At 35.2% G+C, this 18,558-nt stretch overlaps 2 protein-coding genes across 6 annotated transcripts; one reads left to right on the top strand and one right to left on the bottom strand.

Moving 5' to 3' along the window:
* The first annotated feature begins 7,508 nt into the window (after positions 1 to 7,508).
* On the top strand, positions 7,509 to 8,755 carry LOC136220497 (uncharacterized). Of its 4 annotated transcripts, none has more exons than XM_066008319.1 (2): positions 7,509 to 7,666; positions 8,266 to 8,755. In XM_066008319.1, exon 2 carries the CDS (start codon positions 8,266 to 8,268, stop codon positions 8,677 to 8,679), a length of 414 nt encoding a protein of 137 aa, XP_065864391.1. In that variant the 5' UTR covers positions 7,509 to 7,666; the 3' UTR covers positions 8,680 to 8,755. The 4 variants fall into 4 exon arrangements, with proteins under 4 accessions (XP_065864391.1, XP_065864390.1, XP_065864388.1 ...); XM_066008318.1 differs by having other exon boundaries at positions 7,512 to 7,666; positions 8,236 to 8,755; XM_066008316.1 differs by lacking the exon at positions 7,509 to 7,666 and adding an exon at positions 7,675 to 7,934 and having other exon boundaries at positions 8,236 to 8,755.
* Positions 8,756 to 9,150: 395 nt separating this feature from the next.
* Positions 9,151 to 18,312, bottom strand: LOC136218355 (serine/threonine-protein phosphatase BSL1). Of its 2 annotated transcripts, none has more exons than XM_066005170.1 (21): positions 17,852 to 18,312; positions 17,702 to 17,762; positions 17,543 to 17,621; positions 17,363 to 17,442; positions 17,164 to 17,258; positions 15,572 to 15,671; positions 15,405 to 15,474; positions 14,572 to 14,673; positions 13,711 to 13,792; positions 13,478 to 13,642; positions 12,864 to 13,047; positions 12,526 to 12,727; positions 12,279 to 12,446; positions 11,914 to 12,152; positions 11,138 to 11,222; positions 10,968 to 11,066; positions 10,690 to 10,889; positions 10,536 to 10,611; positions 10,041 to 10,176; positions 9,818 to 9,957; positions 9,151 to 9,726 (listed from the first exon to the last, which is right to left on the bottom strand). In XM_066005170.1, exons 1-21 carry the CDS (start codon positions 18,054 to 18,056, stop codon positions 9,643 to 9,645), a joined length of 2,652 nt encoding a protein of 883 aa, XP_065861242.1. In that variant the 5' UTR covers positions 18,057 to 18,312; the 3' UTR covers positions 9,151 to 9,642. The 2 variants fall into 2 exon arrangements, with proteins under 2 accessions (XP_065861242.1, XP_065861241.1); XM_066005169.1 differs by having other exon boundaries at positions 12,526 to 12,730.
* Between the last annotated feature and the right edge of the window lie 246 nt (positions 18,313 to 18,558).

An 18,558-nucleotide genomic window follows, 5' to 3' on the forward strand; every position in this document is an offset into this window, starting at 1 on the left:
TTGGCCTATTTCCCTTCATTCTGCAGCATCTAACGCATAGTGAAGCATATTGATAGCCGAAGCATTGTTTTGTAATTTTTTAAGGTCATCTTCTGACCATTCAGTTTCACTCTTAACAACTTTCTCATTGTTAACAGTTTTATAAGGCACATATGGGCCTTGAACTATTGCAAGCCATGCACTCATATTTATGGCTTGAATAAAGTTCTTCATCCTATTCTTCCAGAATGTATAATTAGATCCAAAGAATAGGGGAGGCCGACTAATTGATAATCCCTCTGGGAGTATCTGTGTTGTTTGGTTCCCTGGAAGGAAACGAGTGTTGTTCTCAGCCATTTATCGGGATCAGCTCAAGATTGTTAAATCTTTGAATAGTGAGCTATTAAGCTCTAATACCACTTGTTGGTCCCGTGTGATTAGTTCCAAGGGGGGGTTAGGAACTAATATAACTTTTTCAAATTTAATTATGCTGACTTAATATAATTTCTTGAGTTTATTAACTCAGCTTTGGTCAGCACAGCCAATTGTAGCGTAAGACAGCTTTAGTCAGATGTTGACTAGAACTGTTTTACATATGAGTTGAGAATTGACACTTTTGTGGTCAGCTTCCAACTCAGCACTCTTATTTACTCAGTGTTAGTTTAAACAATTTATATGCCGAGTAAATATAACAAGCAACATATATATATATATATATATATATATATATATATATATATATATTGAGAGAAAGTTAGAGATTACTCAGCACGACTTATCCTGATTCGGCCTCTCCGCCTACGTCCAGTCCCCAGAGTCCTTCCGGACTTTTTAAATCCAATACTGAGCTCTTTAAAGGTAGAGCACAAATCGTTTACAAGGCAGTTGAATATGCAAGAGTACCTTCCTCTATTCGTCTACTCAACCCTACTAAGTGCTATAACCAAACACTTAGATTTCTCTACCACTGAGTATTTAAAACCAAACACTCAGCACAACACTCTCAATTTACAATTGATACAAGTTTGTTCTTTTCAGATGAAGAACACCTTAGATGATTACAAAAATCAATCTAGCTTTTACACAAGTATAGAAAATTGGTGTAAGATCTCTTTTTGTTTTGATGTGCTTTGTTTTTATGTATTCTCTTGTTGTAAAGCGGCCATTGATCCAAGAATGATCATGTCCTTTTATAGTTGAGGTCTGAAGCAGAAATGATTTGAATCTTGAATTTGTCCGTTGATCCAAACGGCTCCTTTTTGAGACAAAGCCCTGGTCAGCTTCAGGTTTGCAGGCCAATCCTGTCGTCTGAATTTCCACAGTCGTCAGGCTTGTCTTCTTCTTGCAGGTTTCGTCTTCTTGTGCCAGTTTGTCTTTTAGCAAAAGAACAGTTGACCCATGCGTCTTGAAATTGGCTTTTGCGTAATTCCAAGGTTCTGGATTGGTGCAGACAGTTGTCGGATCTTGTCTTTTAGCAAACGGATCATTCATGCTGTCCTGAAGATCACTCAGCTTGATTTTGATAGTCGTTGTCTTTGATTGTTGTCAATTCTTATACTGAGTTCTCTTTTACTCAGGTTTCATGGTCAGCTTCGTTCTGCAAGACTTAGTTCTTAAGAAGACTTTTCTACTTTTGATACTGAGTTTCGTTCCACTCAGCTTCGTTGATTAGCTTGATCTTTAAGCTTCTGTTCTGAAGATAACTTATCTTCTTTCATGCTGAGTTCCACTATACTCAGTTTGTGCTGTGATCTTATGCTGACTTCGTCCTGTCTTACTTTTTATTTCTATTTCTATTTATATTTATGCTTATCATTGAACAAACATATTAGTACAATTAAATCAAAGCACTTAAATTTAATTGTCCCTTAATCATGGATTAACTTAAATAATTTTATCAAATCAAAATCATGTGGAAAGGTGTTTCAACAATTTATTTATTCTTTTAATAAATTTGGTTCGGGGCTTTTTTGGGTCTGTGCTGGGGGTGTCAGCTAGACCTGTTCACAAACCCGATGGCCCGCCCAGCCCGTCCAGGCCCATAGACAATGGGACGGGCTTGGTCAAGCTAGATTTTTATTTAGCCCGGCCCGGCCCAAGCCCGAACATACCCATTAATTTATGGGTTGGGCTTGTGATTTATTATAAAAGCATGTTTCAGCCCGGCCCGACTGTTGGGGTTTAGTGTCCTATAGACAATTGTTCTAGGATACAAACTTAATGTAAATGAAGTGTTCTTTATATCGTTTATTTTAATGAGATATGGTTTCATAACTATATAAAGGCAATCCTTTTTAAGAACTAAATAAAGTCTAATAAAAGGAAATCCATAAGTTTGTTTAAAGTGATTATAAAGTGTTCATACAAGTATGAAGTGAGACGAAACTTTATAATAAACTAATAAACTCAAAACCACCCCAAGTCAAGTAATATGTTTAGGATTGACATATCACTGTTGAGACTTTCATGTAACAATCTTCTGTCGAGACAGAAAGCTGATCTCACAAGCTTCATATATACAGATATCTGGACAATTACATGGATCCAATGAAAAGAAGTTCATTAGGATTGGGGACCCGACTTGAGATAACAGGATGGGTAGATTCATCCTTGTCACATGTTCATCTCATTGGTATTAATAGGTATAAGTAATCCTCAGACTCAAAGGAATGTTAATTAGTAATTCTGGATTACGGAATGTGACGTTTTGATCATGTTGTAACACGATCCATAACAGAGATGACTCTGGGGTGTGAACAGCAGATGTTGGTTATCACAGGAAGTAATTGCAGGATAGTTATACATTGGATTGAGCATTTGTCACTCCCGATAAATGGGAGATATGTCCATGGATCGCTTGTGAAAGACTTGAATCTAAATCCTTGCAAGGTGATAGCTTAAGACTTGAAATACAGATTTCACTTAACCTATCTAATTGGAGTTGACTCGGCCTGTACAAGTAAAACGAACGTCTCGCTATATGTGACTTGACATTATCCATAGTCATAAGATTCAGTTCAAGGATGTAGTTGATAAAGGATCGAATTATACTGTAACTAATACGGAAAGGTCAACGACAGAATCAACCTGTCTTCTTATAGCTCTGGGGGAATGTTTCGGATTTGCTAATCACATTTTGCGTACTCATTCCGTTATGCAAAGATTAAATATAATTCTGTGAAAATTAATTTAATAGTTGCGTACGGCTAGAAGCAATAAGAACCTAATGGGTCACACATAAGACTTGGAACCCAAAAGAGAAACGGATGTTAATTAATTGATGGAAGCCCAACTGAGTCCGCTAAGGCCCAGTACATGGGGTGGGGCGATTTTATGTATATATAATACATAAACATTTAATTTGATTTTAAACAATTCTAATTAGATTATAATTGTGAATTAAATTAATTAAAGAATAAATAAGTTATGAGTTTTAATGAGATTAAATTGCACCTATTATTATCCTATAAGATTACTATTATTATCTTTATATTTAAGATATAATTATAGATAATAAATAAGAATTATATTCCGAATTAAATTCTTATTCAGTAACCTAATTCTATCTAACCAGGGTTTAGATACAAAAGAATATAAATACCCTCCATGTGTAATTTTTGAAATACACATACTAAGCCGGGAGAGAGAATTTTCGACCCACACCATAAGGACGAGATTATCCACCGCTTCCTTCCGTTCAATTGATTACATCTCTTTTCTCTTTATCCTTGATCTTATGTTGATTAATTAGAGACAATTTATTTTGGTTGTTATATACGGTTGAATTCTAACTTGATCTTCAATTGTTTGTTTTGTGCTTGGGAACTTGAAGTAAGAGTTGTGGGCAATTCGTTTGCAACAGTAGATAGAACTTCTAAAAGGTATTTCTTTCTATCCCTCTTTATATGAAATAACGATTAACGGATCTTGGGTTAATGGAAATAGGTTAAAAAATTTATATTTCTGCTGCCAAAAGTTAGCCTATTTTCCTTCACCGGCCCGTAACATACGTATTGATATTTTATTTATATATTATTACACTCTATAAGTTTTTTTCTTTTATAAAAATTACACTTTATAAGTTAAGATTTATATGATTGTATTTTGTTAATAAAGCTCAGATATAAAACATTCATAAGCTCAAACATAAAACAGTAGTGGCCGAACATCTCTTATAAAACTTATTAATAACCATTTATAAAATTTATTCATATTTAATTTTATCAATAATATATAATAAACGTAAAACCTATTTCAACTTAGTCTAATATCTCATCTCTTTCTTTTCTAACATTATCAGCCGCCTCCTTACCTTCCAGATCATCTTCAAATTTGCAGCTCAATTAATATTTTTAATTTCCAGCTTCTTTTATAGTATTGTTAATTTATTTAAGTGGAAATGATTGAAATTTACATATATAAAAAACATTAGTATGGGCGGGCCTGGCCTGAGCCTGGGATTAAGGTTCTCTAATTTAGCCGAGCCCGACCCGAGCCCGATGATTATTTAATACGGGCTGGACTGGGTTTGGGTATGAGTTTTTATTCATAAGCCCGGTCCAATCTAACCCATGAACAAATCTAGTGTCAGCATAGCTGTGATGTTCGCCGCTTACCCTTCCTCGTTAACCAATCTTTAATTAAAAAGAAATTGAAATATACATACTATAATATAATATATACAATACCTAAAAACTTAATCTAATTATTCAATACCATTAGTAAAAATAATTAGATCATTTTTGCAAAAATAAATGAATATAAAAAACGAAAGTAAGTGGTGAAGCTCTTAGCTTGTTGGTTGAGAGCTTACCTAGGTCATGAGTTCGAATCACATTGGTGGGATGGGTTGAGGGTTTTCAGCACAACTTTAAAAAAAAAAAACGAAAGTAAACTTGGATCAAATTAGAAAAATAATATAGAATAAACATCAAGAGTGTTGGTGGAGTCTATATGAAGGTCTAAATGAAAAAAAAACTATAAAACCAATTATAGAAAAACAAATACAACTATTTTTAAAATTTTGGGATATTAAACCCATCAATTTGAAAATAATTTTTACTTTTAAATAAATGAGTTGTCATACTAATGAGAGAGAACAAATATTTATACAATGTAGGTTCATTTAGACTATTATAAACTAGTACAAAAATAAACCTTATGGCTACACCTATTTTCTATCGCAACCCTGTGGTTTAAAAATTTACAAAATGGTACCTTGAGGTTCATTGTGTTAGCAAACACATACCAAATTGACTAACGGTGTTAATAGTCAAAAGGAAAATAGTTAATTTGGTCCTTAAATTTATTTATTTTATAAATTAACCCCCCTTATTATCTAATTATCACAAACAAATCCCAAAATTAAAAATATAAATCAAATACACATTCTTTTCTATCTCTCCTTAATTTCTTATTTATCTTCATCTTTTTCTCTTTTCTCTCTCCTGTTTGTTAATTTCTTTTTCTAAACTCATGCATCGGCTTCTCTCTCTCTTGCTCGTACTTCCACTTTTCCCGACTTCATCCTGCTTTCTGCCTCACCATTACAAACTACCATTACAAGCTTCCGAGTTCCATTCACCCAATTTTCGGTTCTCAAAATTCCTTTCTGATGTCAAAACTTTGAATTCTATTAAAATAATGCATGTCCAGATGTTAAAAACTTGCGATGATTGGAGTTACGGATTCTATGATGATAAGGGAGTGCCTTTTTCTTTCATTTTTAGGAGGAAAAAAACCGCACCTTTAGAGAGAGAAAGAGCAATGGCGGGAACTCTGGTTCAGTTGAAGCGCGCAACAAGTAGCTTAATTTCTTTCGCTAATAGTAATGATAATTCTAGAATTCAACTTTCCAACTCGAGGGTTCTTGTATTAGGTGGAACGGGTCGGGTTGGCGGGTCTACTGCCATTGCTCTTTCCAAGCTTTGCCGGGAACTTCGAATTGTAATTGCTGGTCGAAACAATTAATTATCGCCACAATTGATTTTTTTTCGAGGGAATGGATAAATTTGACGATGTTGCTTGGAAATTGGAATGGCAGGGAGAAAGGTGCAGCGATGGTGGTTAAATTGGATGATAATTCTGAATTTGCTGAGATCAACATTGATAGCTTAGCCTCATTAGAAGCAGCTTTAACTGGTTCAATACTTCTTCCATTGATTATATTACTGCTGAAATTGTTACAATACACAATTTGGGATAATGTACGGGGAATTTACTCTGATATCATCATAATTCATACAATTGAGGGTTTAATCACGTGTTCTGCAACTTTAAGATGCGAAAGCGAAAAGAGAGAAAGAATAAGAAATTAGAAAGATGAAGAAGAAGTGTATTTGATTTATATTTTTAATTTTGGGATTTATTTGTAATAATTAGATAATAAGGAGGGTTAATTTATAAAATAAGTAAATACAAGGACTAAATTAACTCTTTTTCTTTTGACTTTTAACACCATTAGTCAATTTGGTATGTGTTTGCTAACAAAATGAACCTCAAGGTACCATTTTGTAAATTTTTAAACCATAGGACTGCGATCGAAAATAGGTATAACCACAAGGTTTATTTTTGTACTTTTCCCTATAAACTACTTAAAAAAAAAAAGTAAATAAACAATTGTATTATTTATAATTAAAAACTCACTACTCTATTATTTTTTAATGCATGAATTGATAAAGTTGACCACATATGAAGCGAAATGTTGTATAAAGGAAAATATTGTTCGAATCATTATACTCCATTTTTTAATAAAATAAAATATTAACTACTTATTACTTTACTTTATAATCTAATTAATAAAAAATATTATCTTAATATAATTACTACACATACATTAATTTTGTCGTTAACTATTCAAATAAAAAATTATACAAAGTTTTTGTTAAAATAATTTTTTTTATAAATTTAAATTATTTTAAAACAAAAATTTATTATATTATTAAAAATATTAAAATTTTAAATTTTTGTATAAAAATTTAACCGACCAACGGAACGTGCGAGAATAATACTAGTAAAATTAGGTAGGATGAGCAGAAGAGAATGAGAAATGATTTATAGAATTTTAGTTGTAATCAATATGAGAATCAAAGAGCTATGGATGGAGGAATGGACATTAATCTTCTTTTAATAATGGTTTTAAGCTTTGAAACACATGAAAATTAAAGACTTTTAAGTTTTTTTGTTTATAACCGAATGTATATAAAATTTAAATGGTTTTAAGTTTTTCTTTTTGTAAACGATAAATATGAGAATCAAAGGTTGTAAGATTTTTTTTATCTGTTAAAATCTATACTTTTCATCATATTTTTTCGTTTGATTTGCATTTGTTTGCTATAACTCTTCAATTTACATTCGGGTTTAGCAAAAGCAGAAGCTTATTATCTTATACATAGATCCATAGATCTATGAGGTTACACCGTTAGAAAGGATTTAGATCCGAATGGCTGGAAGAAACTAAACGATGATGATTGGTTTGCGGTTTAATGCTGCCCTCAATCTCTTTTAAAACCCGCGAAAATCAATATTGGTATTCCAATCAAAGCAATCGGCGTATATTCGAAATTCCCACATTTAGCCATAGCAGAAGGATCGAAACCAAGCAACAAACGAGCTCGCTTTCCGGGTCGGGTTCCCTGGCTACAGAGTCGAACCACTCGCCACTCCCGTGAAGTCGCTACCTGATTTTGTATGTACAATTTGTTAATGCTTTCTGTATACTGTTTAATTTGGCTATTGTTTGCGGCTTGTCTAGTTATTTCTTAAAGTTTAGCTACGTTTACTTGTCCAAACAAGCCTTTACTCATGTCAGTGATAGATAAAAGAGTCTATGCATCAGGCCACTCATGCTTCCTTTCCCCTGTTTCTTTTATTTTTGTACTTTCAAATTTTCCAAATTCACAAAGGCTTCAATCTCCTTAAATAGTTCAAATATCCTCCAAATTTCAAGCAACCAAGTAAGTTTTCCTCCTCAAATTTCCTGGTTTCGAATTTTTTTTGTCCCCCAAAGCATGCATGGCCGGCGAGTTAGAATGGGTTAGGGTTTTGGGAATTCTTCAAATTTTGATCAAATTGGCTTGTGAACTTGATTGGGTTGATGATTTGGATATGTTTTGTGATGCCAATATTTCAAATATAGGGCCGAAACATGTGTTTGAAAATGTGAAATTAAGCATGTCATTTGTTTGATTAAATGCTCAAATGAACATGTGTTTGAAAATCTGAAATTTAGCATGTCCTTTGTTTGATTAAATTTAGCATGTGATGTTGTTACTTTTGGGTTCAAAGATGGTGTCTCTGAAAGAAATAGTGCCTTCGGCTCAGACGAATATAAACACAAAGTTGATACTGTTAGAGAAAAGCAAGACGGTAATGGAAGGGGCGAACAAGACATGCTTGACCCTGGTGGCTGATGAAACAGCTGCTGTCCATTTCCAGCTGTGGGGGGATGAATGTGATGCTTTTGAGCCTGGTGATATTCTCCGTTTAATTAATGGTATCTTCTCTTACACTAGGAATAATCTTCTTCTCAGAGCTGGCAAAAGGGGCAGATTAGAGAAGCTGGGAGATTTTACTATGACCTATGTAGAGACTCCTAATTTGAGTGAGATACGTTGGGTTCCTGACCCTAATAATTCTAAGATATATGTAAAGGAGGCTGTTATTTCCACCCATTCTCGTATTTTTGCTCCCTCAACTTAAATTGTACAAGTTCATTGTCCATTTAACTGCGACCTGCATTTATGGTCTCTGCTTGATAAATGTTGTATTTTGCTCAGTGATCATGGAAAGCTTTCTTACCTCATTGTTCATACAGAAAATGCTTTTATCTTCGCATGCTGATCTATGTTTTAATGAGTCATGACCTGACTAATGCGTTTTCAACCTCTCATGCATCATGTTCAAGACTATCGGTGGCTAGTACAATGATTTTCCTATTCATGTATCCCTTTTTTTTTTTTTCTTCCAACGATGTGCATCTCCAATACTTTTTTACTAAACCTGATAATTAGAGCCATCCAATTTTACATACTCCTATATGTGATAAAACAATTATACAGAACAAGACTCATATATGTGATAGCTATAAAAAAACACTAAATAGAAAAAAACTAGACAGGAATTTTAACACCAACTAAACAGCTTATACGGGAACTTTAACACCAACTAAAATGGTAGAAATTGTATAGTAACCTATTCCAATGGGGGCAGGTTTTTACAGATAATCACCAAACCAAATCTACTCACCATCATTGTAAAAAAATAGAATTATTGACAAAAAAAACCTCATTGTTAGTATTACATTAGTAAAAGCTAACCCAACACTTGAATTATCAACAGCGGAAGCAATGCAATACCAAGGCTCTTGTACATACTTCAATTATCAACAGCGGAAGAAATGCAACACTAAGGCTCTTGTACTAAATTGTACATATCTTACACTCAGCTGCTTCCAGCTAAAACCTCGTTCTTTTCTTGAGTGTCTTCGCCAGCTAGACAACCATTTGCAACTTAACTTGTATGCTAAAAATACAAACAACATGAACACTGAATCTATGACATGGGGGTTTCTGATTTGAATTGGAGTAGGCTTGACCATCCCGATGAACAGGCAAATGCTGCCGTGAATCTCAGCAAATTAATTACAAAAATTGGGTGGAAACATCATATATATGCAAGTGAGTTCCTATCAAGATCAGGTTGTGGGCGACCCCTAGTTGGGGTAGGAGGTCTTTGGATGTTAAGTTCCTGCAGAAACATATAGCAGATTAACATTAAACTGCAGGTCAAAAGATCAGAAACCGAGGGTTGCAAACATCAAGAATGCTAGAAACAATACCTGCATCCATGTATCATCCGTGACACGTTCCGGCGAAGTCTCTGGTGATTGAAGGGGTGGTGGCAAAGGGTGAATCAATTTGGGAACCACAACCAAACCTCTGCCAACCACTAGTATTGCCCCTGCATTGTTTGCAGTCCCTAGATAGATAGACTATATTGAGTAGACAGAAGTTAACCAAAAAAGGAAAAGAAGAAAAAAGAACGAAGCTAATTTAGCATACCACAGTAGTTAGTTGCTGAGAAAAGCGTAATCAATTGGCCTTGAGCAAATCGTTCAAACCCATCCATGACACATTCATGTGCCCGAATAATCAACTGTAACTTGTTTTTCTTACAGAAGTCTGTAACACGGTCAGGCTGCAGCAGTACAGAAAAAGTAAAAGCTTAAGTTTTTGTAAGACTTTGATTAGGTTCGAACTTTGAAGGTTTAGGAATGAAACAACTATCATACGAGGCAGAACCAAACCATGATATAACAGAGGCGGGTGTAAAGAAAACGATGAGGCACAGGCAAGTGTCGACACTAATAAATTTTCGAAACATAGATAGCTCATGGAACCCATGATCAGATTTTGCTTTACATGATATATGCTTATGCTACATATCGTAGGCTTCTAATCCATCATGGCCAGGAACATAAAATATAACTAGTTACGTACTAAACATGAGAGCTAATACTGCACCCAAATAAAGGTAGCAAGTGGTGATAAATATACCCCGAAAGTGACAAGACCAGGGCCTCTTGCATTGGGTCTCAAACCCTCTATGCTATCGTTTTCTGTTGGATCAGACCTGTGTAGAAAGTGACAGCAAAATCAATAGAAGCAATAAGAAATGACAAAAGAAAAGATATATCAAAGTGAAACATACCATAAAAGATCCATGAGAACTATAGACCCAGCATCCATTGTTATGGGCCTTTCAATCTTCTCTATTTGCTCCACTGAATGAATTGATCTGCCTATACCACCATGCATACAAATGATTTTCTTTTCAATAAGTGCAGCAAGTGGAAGATAGTTGAACAGTTGATTGAAACGTGTCCATGCCCAGATTCCATCACTCTCTCCCTGCGATCATTACGAGTTCAACACCACTAAAAAATTTCACACAATAAGGACATCAGCATTTAAAATTTCTACACATACCATCCTCTCAATGCACTCAAGACGAAACCCAAAGAGCGCATTTATGTCAGCAGCTTCATGGTTTCCACGTATTAGATGAACATTCTCAGGGTACTCGATCTGCAAATATCAGAGTCAAATATCACAAAGCTGAAATAAATTGTTTATTCCCTTGAATCACGTAAATTCACCTTCAGAGCAAGAAGCAAAGTTATAGTCTCCAAACTGTGCTGTCCTCGATCAACATAGTCCCCAAGAAATAAATAGTCAATATACCTGCATGACAAAAATGGATAAGCTGGTTTCCCTTAAAACATTGGGGGTGAAGGTATCTCACTTCTTTCCTTTCACATACGTTGACAACTACAAGAACATAAGATGCATAACTGTCTTTGTACTTTGGGTTCAACAATAGAATGAAGGAGTTCTCATTAATTGACTCTGTGTTATAACACTTTGTGGCCCAATCACTAACTCAGGCACATTCTCAATGTACAATGCATAATATGAACCTTAGCCACTATGGATGGCAATTTTTTCCATCTTAACTATCATGACTCAACAAATCTCTATCTAATCAACAGAGAAGTAAAACTCATAATAGCTGTCGCTTTGCACTTAACCATGCTTCAAGGTCAAACTATTATTTAACATAAGCTACTGAAAATTGTATAGATTATAAAGCTTCAAGATCATAACTACTCTAAAAATTTAGATTACAATAGAATATCTGCAATACTTCATTCCAAAATATCTACTAAAGTGCTAAAGTTTTAAAATTATGATTATTTGATAGACTGAATTAAAGATTTTATGCATCAACTGCAAAGAACCTACATGTAAATGTCGTCCATCAGCCTAAGCAGTCTACAGATAGAAAAGCCTCATCATTTTCCTCCTTGGTGCATAAAATTTAAAAGCTGCCAATCAGATTTATGCATTCTAAGAGCTCAATTGTAATACTTACGTAATGTCTCCAGCAGTGGAAGGAAACCCATATTCATCAAATAGACGCATCAAATCACCAAATTGTCCATGAAGATCACCAAAAACTTTAGTTGGAGCTTTCAATTGAAGAACTGTGGGCTCATGCATAAAGATCTGCTCAGCAGCATAGCAAAGCTCACCAACTTCATAAGAATCCAGGAAAAACCTCCTATTAACAGGAGCTTTCCAATTTCGAGGCCTAAGCAATGTAGAAATTATCTGCCAGATAAAAGCAAAAATGAGCTAACTTTTAAATATATTTAATACGCTGGAATGATAAAAATGAAATTGTTATTCGTATAAAGATATTATTTTATCTGAAAAAAAATACGTCCATTATCTTGCCTTCTTATGTAAGCCTTGAGGAGACTTTTGTCTTGCGAACTTTTTGGCTGGATATGGTGTGTCATTATTCATGGGAACCATTCGTCTGCTCTCATTTTCAAACTGATCCAGTGACAGTTGCCTCACCATCCCACCGAGGTTCCCCACAGCCTCTTTAGCGACCACAACCTGTAACAGAACAAGAATATGATCACGCACCCTGGCAATTATAGTAACATCAGATACCAAGCAGATAAAGATGACATACAGCTCTAGGATGCAGGCGAACATCACCCTCAGTGTCGCTGCCATCAGATGTTGCTTCTGCAGCTTGTGAGTTCTCAACAGATACAGATGTCCCTTCAGCAGAATTGGTAGAGGCTGCCTGGGCAGCTTGCCAGACAGCATTAGCAACCTCGGCTTCAGCAGCAGAGGCCTCCGTAAGTTTCTCCATTGAATTATCATCTACGCTGCTAAAGAAAGAAAAAAAAAAACAACAAAAAATGATTATATCTATGGAATTGAACTATGATATTCCCAATATACATGTGCATTGATATACAAATCCTAGCATGCAAGACCGAGATAAAAAGAGATGGTTAAAACCTGCCACCATCAGAAGAAGGGATTTCTAATCGACCATCTGAATATGCTTCATAAGGATCTAAATTAGGATGATTTTTTCTGGGACTTGTTATAGTTGATGCTCTCTCAGATGTTAGTAAAGGAGAGTTGACGTCTGACTGAAGTGGTGAATTTTCTGCAACCAGAAAATCATCGAGCAGTATATCTGCAGGAAACATATTAAGTGATTATGAAGTGTGGATGTTTATATCAACTGGCACATATTAAATTGCATCACACCTTTACATTTGAAACTTACTGCCCTTACAGTTCACTATTGAGGTTATATACACTAATGCAAGTCACTGCATGAGTAAAACCAATCAACCAAGAAGACGAACAAGAAAAGCCATTTGGTAAAATTCTATACGATAAGGGAGAAGTTTAATTATCATTGAGCAGTAGAAAAAGAACTACGGCACCACCAGATCACAAAAGCAAGTCCTTCACTTGCACATATTCAGTTATAATGGTCCAAATGTCCATATTGATGAGGCAAAAATTAACATACACCAGGATAACAAAATAGTAATGATGAATATAGCATCCATCTATGAACAGTTCAAGGCTCAAGAATTTATTAATGCAATAATTACCTCCTCTAAGACCACCGTGAACATAGATGCGAACACCAACAGAAGCAGATGCATGGCGACACCGACGCATTAGCTCCAGATCATACTCAGCATGTCCCTTACCTGTTTTTGATGAAGTTACAGGCCCAGTTTTATCCAACCAAATGCCAGCAGCAGTGTCCAGCACTAAACAAATGGAAACAACAATCAGAATAAAGAATTTACTTTCAAAGCAGTGAAGTCCCAGAGATTACCTGCAACAGCTGCTTCCCCTTCTACTGAACGTCCCCCTTTTAGGACACCTCCTGTAACATGCAATCGTGCACCAACAAAAACCTGATAGTAGACAATGTCAAAGATCACCAAAAGGAACTTACCATGCTGTCATTATGGGGACATCTTTTACAAGGTAAAAAAGAAAAAGAAAGAAAAGCCCAAGTACCATAAATTATAGGGTGAAGTCCAAAAAAAAAAAAAAACCGTGTGCTTTCACTTTTTGTCAAACTGGTACCTCTAAATTGTTTTTTGTCCAAACGGGTACTGAGGTTTTCTTTTGCGCCCGGGAGATGACTAAGGTTTTTCGCTTTACTAAAAACAAGGACCTAAAAATTGAAAAATTCAAAGACTTGTGATATTCTAAGCAACTTTAATTCTTCAACTTTTTAAGTTTGCAGTAATTTAGGTGGTGTTTGGTGAGGAGAGAGAAAGTGAATGTTTAGAGAGAGAAAGCTCCGAAAATGATCATTTTGGGAAATATAAAATTTGGTTCCGTAGCAAAGATGGTACAAACCACTTTAATTCTTGGAATTTTCCATTTTGAGGTCGTTAATGATCATTTTTAAAGTGTCAAACTAAACAATCATCGTTTTTAGCAAAACGAAAACCTCAGTACATGTTTGGACAAAAAAAAAAAAAAAAAAAATTACAGGTAGTTCGACAAAAAGTGAAAGCACAGGTTTTTTTTAGACTTCACCCTAAATTATAATGAGGCTTCTGAATGCTCTTAACAAAAAGTTAAGCCCTATAAAATGATGAGATTTAGATCATTACTCTAAAATATTCCATGAGATAGAGACTTAATAGGTACAAAATCTTGGCCACATTCCCTCACTTACCGCGGCATGCTGATACCTCGGTGATGGAGATACTCCTGGTGCAAGAGTCCACTCCCACTGACCATTTCTATGCATTATAAGCCCATAAGCATCTCCAAGTGCCTGTTTAATCACATTAACAAAGAATCAAAAGAGAGCAGCAAAGCATGCTTAGCAGCAAATATAGTTGAAGAAAGGAAAGTAGAATTAAAATAAATAAAAAATATTAACATTGCCGCACCAACATGTTATTATTCTTGTATCTTAATGATAAAGGTTAGTGGTAGAATAATTTGTCAAGAAGAACATCGAATCATCCAAGAAATGAAAAGAAACTCTAATTTTTCAATAGCAAAGAAAGACTGAACATGATTCTTGTCTCATACATTATTATTTTCTGATCATTTTCATTAAATCAGAATGATTTTATTCTTTGACTAATCTAAGCCGCGGTTTGTTTATCTTCAACACTTATATTGATTCCAGGTTTATTTACACGTGTTCTGATTCAATGTGAGTTTCAAGTTATTGTTATCAAATTTTTAGCACTCCATTTCTACCAATATAAATGTTGAAGCATGGTAAATGTCATATTTTTATATACTTTGATAACCTTGGCCCTCGGACTCTCCACATCTTTCTCATACAGTTCAGCAAAGAAGAAATCAAGAAATGCATACCAATCCAGAATTCACCAAATATTAAGAGAAGGGAGAGAGAGGATACCAAAAAGAAAAACCCTTAATTGACTTGCAGGAAATGATATTGAAACCAGCATATTAATACAAATTAAGAAATAAAATAATTAGTTGATATTAATTGCTCTCAAAACCCTTGAAAGGAAGAGTTCTTACCATGCCAGAGGCGTCCCTTCCACCACAAAGCAAAAACATGCCATCAGAACGAGCACTAGCTGTACCATACCTACAAAGTAATTCTATGTCATTTTAAAACTGAAACATAGCCAGTCAAGTCAGGAGCTAATAAATTTTGCTTCTATTGGCCAACTAAAGATACTTACATTCTAGCAGAAGGTTTATCACCTTCAGGATTTAGCCGTTTCCATGCATATGGCTTCTGGGCAGTATCGAAAGCCCAGGCATCAGATAGAACTCTTTTCCCTATAAATTGATAGTAAATATAAAATTACACATTCTTTTTTATGCAAGCCAAAATGGATGATGAGCAGACCATATTGTCATAGTTGTTAAAGGTGCGCCTGACCCTAGGAGGCTTAGTGGCAGAGAGGCAGGCAGCGCTCATCTGGTGCCAGGGCCGGCCCTAGGGGCAGGCCACTAAGACCTGCGCCTAGGGCCTTGAAAAATTAGGGGCCCCAAATATTTTTAAGATCCCTATTAAATTTGTATTTCTTTATTATTTATTATATATTAATATAATTGTTAAATTAAATATTATTTGATTAAATTAATGGAAACTTGATTTGAACATTAGTGAAATTAAATATTAGACATTTAATTTTGTTTGAAATATTATTGTACCGTTGGATCCTATAATAACCATTGGTTTTTGTTAAAAAATCATTAATTAAGTTCAACGTTAAAAAGAAAAATCTTCATTAACTTTACAAGCCTATATAAATTGGTTAGATTGAGGATATATTTGTTTTTATTATATAACAATATATTTTCACTGTTTCTTGCTCACATATGCAGGGGCGGATACAGGGAGGTGCCCGGCCCCTCCGGCCGCCAGAACCACCATGACCACGAGTAGTTTCGGCCCCCCTGTCTCCACAAAATTTGAGGTTGTGGTGGTTCCGGGCCCCCTGTTTCCAAGAAATTTAAAATTGGCCTAGGTCCTGTCAGGCCCTCTCTAAATCCACAATTCAAAAAAAAAAAAGGCCAAAATTCTAATTTTTTTGCTCTGTTAGGCCATCTCTAAATCCAAAATTCTAATTAGCTCTAGAAAAAGAACAGACCAATCATATCAAATTCCATGCTTAGTGCCATTTCACCAATCATATCCCGTCACTAGGTTTTCTAAATCAATAATCTTGATGTAAATATTCCATATGCAAATCTAAAGATTATGATATAACGTCTCCACACAGATAAAAACTGATCAGCTAGAAGTACGAAATATAGTCCTTAAAGGCTCTGAACAAATTGGCTCAAATGAATCTTTTTTCTTTTTTTTTTTTCAAATTAGCCATTCTGTGGTGTTGTAAAAGTGTCAAGTTGCATGAGTCAACTCAAGGGTTAAATTTTTGGCCAATAAAGTTAACTTGGGAAATTTTTTCATGAACTACAAATTCAGTGGTCGATTTGTAGTTAGCAGCAATTTTTTTCCTACTCTGTTAACTGGACTGGCAAGTAAAAGAATACCAGAAGTCTGGACTTAAACTTTCAAGACAAATTTTGTCCAACATCTTGTCAACGGATTCTCAAATTAATAATGCAATTGTAAAATGCAAATCAAATGAAAATAGGTCCATCAAAAAGTTGAGTTTTTCAAAGAAACTAAGACGTAACAATTGATCCAATTGTATTATTGACCAATTAGCTCTATTGAACACGAAGAGGAAAGATGAAGGTGATCATTAAATCTTGTCAACCAATTCATAAAAGATACTGGAAGAACAAAAAACTGTACCATCATTCCCGCTGACAGTAACTAGGAATCGTTGGCAAACCAAGTCCATTACATGGCCGTATCGAGGTCCAGGCCCCTGTCCCTGTACAACCACTCTGAATTTACATTAAGATGAGTAGTAATCAGTTCACCATCCAAAGGATGCTAGTAGAAAGGGAGTGCTAGCAGAAACATTAACGATGAGGCAAGTCAAACTCACCGGTGCCACTTGAATTTGTCATTTGTCAAGTCAAGGACATAGAGATCATCAGTAGAATGCCCAGCAGGGCCTATCCCACCCTAACCAATTCAACACCAATCCGTTAAATGTAAGAAGAACAAATACAGTAACATAATGGAACTTAAAATGACCCATCCATCACAAATATTTCTTAATCACCTGAAAGACGACCATAGTGCCAACTGCAGCTGCGGCGTGTGCTGCTCTAGGAGACGGAGGATCCCCCGCAGGTCGCATTCTGATCAAAGAACAAATAAAGAGGCAGTGTTCAAAATCAAATTCATCTAGTGAAGAAAAAGAAATGCATATTTAAAGTACCTAGTCCATTTTCTAGTGAGGACATCATAAGAATGAACAGAATTGGTAACTCCGGCAAGTCCTGCAAGAAATCAAGAAAGCAATTGATTAAGCAAGAAGCTTTAAAGAGAGCTAGGAAAGAGAAAAAGAAAGCAAGAAAAAGATCTCAACTAATCCCGGGGGCGGAGGAAGAGCCGCCGCCTTCAATAGCAGTAGCGCCGCCAAAGAGAATCAAGCGAGGGCCATGAGTGTTAGTAGCAGCAACAGCTGTTAAGGTATGACCACATCGAGGACCAGGAGCATCTTCATCGGTATCCCAATAGGTATCAAGTGGACGATAAGTAGGAGCCGGCTGGAGCCATGACTTGGAACCCATTCCAGAGCCAAGACGAACTCACCCAGATTAAGAATGACGAAGACTGAAAATTGTAGAAATGGAGCTGAACAGCAAAATTAAGGAAGTAACAAGATTTAAGATCGGAAGCACGGTGGCGAGGCCTGGGCTAGACGCGCCGGAGCATCTTTCTTCCTTTTGCTCCTCCGTATTAGTATTAAAGATTCTTTTCTCAGGAAAAAGAAGTAATTATAGAAAATTAGAAACTAAAGGACTTACAGGATACTAGTATTACTATGGTTATTATGGTTGTCAATTCAATTCTTCTCTCTATTTATGGATGTTCAAGACAACTGTCAAACTAGGAGATAGATAGACCATTTTCTTTTAACTTTCTACCCTGCTTCTTTTAATTAAGTCTCAAAATCAACCTTAGAATTAATTTAATCTTTAACCATCAACTCATCTCTTAAATTAATTACTTGAAAACAAACATTTTTAATACTTCTAATTTGTAAAATTTGAAGTAATTTATTAAAATTAA

Source organism: Euphorbia lathyris, chromosome 2, assembly GCF_963576675.1.
Source record: "Euphorbia lathyris chromosome 2, ddEupLath1.1, whole genome shotgun sequence".
NCBI lineage: Eukaryota > Viridiplantae > Streptophyta > Magnoliopsida > Malpighiales > Euphorbiaceae > Euphorbia > Euphorbia lathyris.